The sequence below is a fragment of the Fulmarus glacialis genome, unplaced genomic scaffold (genome assembly GCF_000690835.1).
Source record: "Fulmarus glacialis isolate BGI_N327 unplaced genomic scaffold, ASM69083v1 scaffold11891, whole genome shotgun sequence".
NCBI classification, from domain to species: domain Eukaryota; kingdom Metazoa; phylum Chordata; class Aves; order Procellariiformes; family Procellariidae; genus Fulmarus; species Fulmarus glacialis.
Window position 1 is genome coordinate 92,752 of NW_009192181.1, and position 2,353 is coordinate 95,104.

The 2,353-nt window shown below is 34.8% G+C and overlaps 1 protein-coding gene across 1 annotated transcript in view; it reads right to left on the reverse strand.

The window, feature by feature from the left end:
* The window catches only part of CEP83 (centrosomal protein 83kDa), a 20,250-nt gene extending 18,373 nt beyond the window's left edge, over positions 1-1,877 (reverse strand). The window contains exons 1-3 of the mRNA XM_009586966.1: positions 1,777-1,877; positions 1,261-1,411; positions 2-38 (exon numbers count right to left, since the gene is read on the reverse strand). Coding sequence (XP_009585261.1) covers positions 2-38; positions 1,261-1,411; positions 1,777-1,877 — 289 coding nt within the window. The remainder of the gene's footprint in view (position 1; positions 39-1,260; positions 1,412-1,776) is intronic.
* Positions 1,878-2,353: the final 476 nt, after the last annotated feature.

Sequence of the window (2,353 nt, forward strand, 5' to 3'; positions counted from 1 at the left end):
TGTGCTTTTAATAGTTCTAATTTTTGAGGAGTTAGCACCTTAAGACAGAAAGGTATCATAAATAACTAGTCATATTTATTCATTTACACTGTAATAGGACAAATAGTCAGGAATAAAGTATTTCAAATATTGTTTTAGGAATCCTGCTTAATTTTGTATGTTTTTCTAAAGAATTTTCAGTGGTAGTTACAGAAGCAAAAAAATCATTATATTAGTGAACTAAAAATATTCTGGGAAGATAACAGAAGCATTTAAAATGTCAGTATTTACTGGTAGAAGCAATACAGATGTTAAGCTGAATTGCCAAAAGATTTATCTCCTTTGTGGGGCAGGGGGGGAAGGAAAAGTGGTCTCACATAAGAGATAAAGAATTAGCATTTGGAAAAACTTAAACAGTAAGTGAGCCAACCCCAAAGAATCAAAATGAGCAATGCCAAACCATTTTTTTGAAAAACACATTAGATACATGTTCTCCAACAGATACCTGGGTACTGGTTTGAAATGAAACTAAGATCAGGAAAGATTCCCTGCCTTAAGCTCCATACTGCATGGTATTCTGTAAAGTTTTCTTGGGTATGGTTAATACAGCAAACTATCTACCAAGAAAAAGTATTAAAAAAAATTTCATCCACAACCTGTGACATATTCTAATTTATTCTACTTTTCTTCCACTTATCTGTACCCTGAAGTCCCTGAAAACTAATTCTAGTTATGGTACCGAGGCACATCTCCATTCGGAGTCTGGGATCCTTTGTTAGATGCTATATTTGTTTCCTAAGAACTATGTCCTGCATTAGTTTAAGGAAACAAGCAGTTATAGAAAGTGTCATCCAAGTTATCTTAAATGTTGGAGGTTTTGTTTGGTTTTTTGTTTGCCTTTAAGATGGGGAAAGCTGTCATCACAAAGAGAAACAAATACGTATTTTTCCAGTCACTTATCCCAACAGGTTTAGGCATCTAAGTTATCCTCCAGGGCAGATGATTCTCCCCATAACAGGAGAGTATGCACAGAGAGAGACTGAGGGACTCACTATTAACATAGCACATAAAAACAGGATTTGGAAGATTCAGTTAAACAAGAAAACAATCATTTCGTCCCATAGTCACTCTAGAGAAGAAACATTACTCAGATTGGGTGAATTTCAAGATATCTGAAATATATTCAAGCTAGGTATATACATGTCACATAAACAGAAATATAAGCATGGCCCTATTACAGGACTAAAATTCATAGTAAGTCCTGCCAGTAAATTATCTCACCTGCATCTTCAGTTTTTCCAGCTCTTGTGTTTTACCCAGCAACTCCTCTCGATATTCAGCAAGAAGAAACTGAAATTTGTCATGTACAGTCTGCTTTTCAACTAACAACCGCTTCAGTTCATCTTGTGATTTTGTATATTCCTCTTGTAATCTGCAAGATAAAATACATATTTATTTTATATTTATCCTTTAAAATAAGATCTTAAAGCTCAAAAAACTCACATGCAGAAGCAAACATACAAATATCAAGTTAGAACTAAGCTACTAATATCCTTTTCCTGTAATATACTGAAATGTTATCCCATATTTACAAGCATAAAAAATACTTCAGAAACCTAACCTGCAATGTCTTAAGGTATTTTGAATTGTTTATTTTCTAACATGAACAACACTCAAATCTGTTCTTAAATACAGAAATAGCTAACACACACACACACACACACAAATCTCTTCCATCTAACATTTAGCTTCACCTTTTAACAGCTCAAATGAAGAAACCTGTTTAAATTAGTGTACCTTAGATGTTCTGCCTTTATAGTTTGATAATTTGCTTTATGGTGTTCACATCGCATTTTTTCATCAATCAGAAGTTTTTGTAATTCTTGTGAATTAGCCATATCACCATTTCCAACCACAGGAGGAAGGAGACTGCCCAAAGCATCCATTTTATAACTGTTCACGATGAGTATGGAGAGCCCAAAATAAAAATTAACTTATAACTAATCTACAACGCCATCCACTTTTTCTGCTGACATCCCAGAAGATCAAGTCACCTGAACAAATACAAGGACATGTAGTTAGCAATCAAGTACATTCACAGTTCAAAGATTTCACACGCTGCTTTTGCTTTCAGTACAGAAGAATCCTGGCTCTGCTGTAACCCAGGTTAGAAACCTCTACTGAAAGGGCAATTCTTCTCTGCTCATTCTGCCTGCCCTGAAAAGTAACAGCCCTTCCAGGGGCACAGAATAAACTTGAATTTGGAGATTGAGTCAATACAAAATAAGCACAAGCACTTCTATCTGACAGATTACTTATGCTGTACACTGAGAATCAAACTATGATGCTAGTAATGCCCTAATTATGCCTTGTT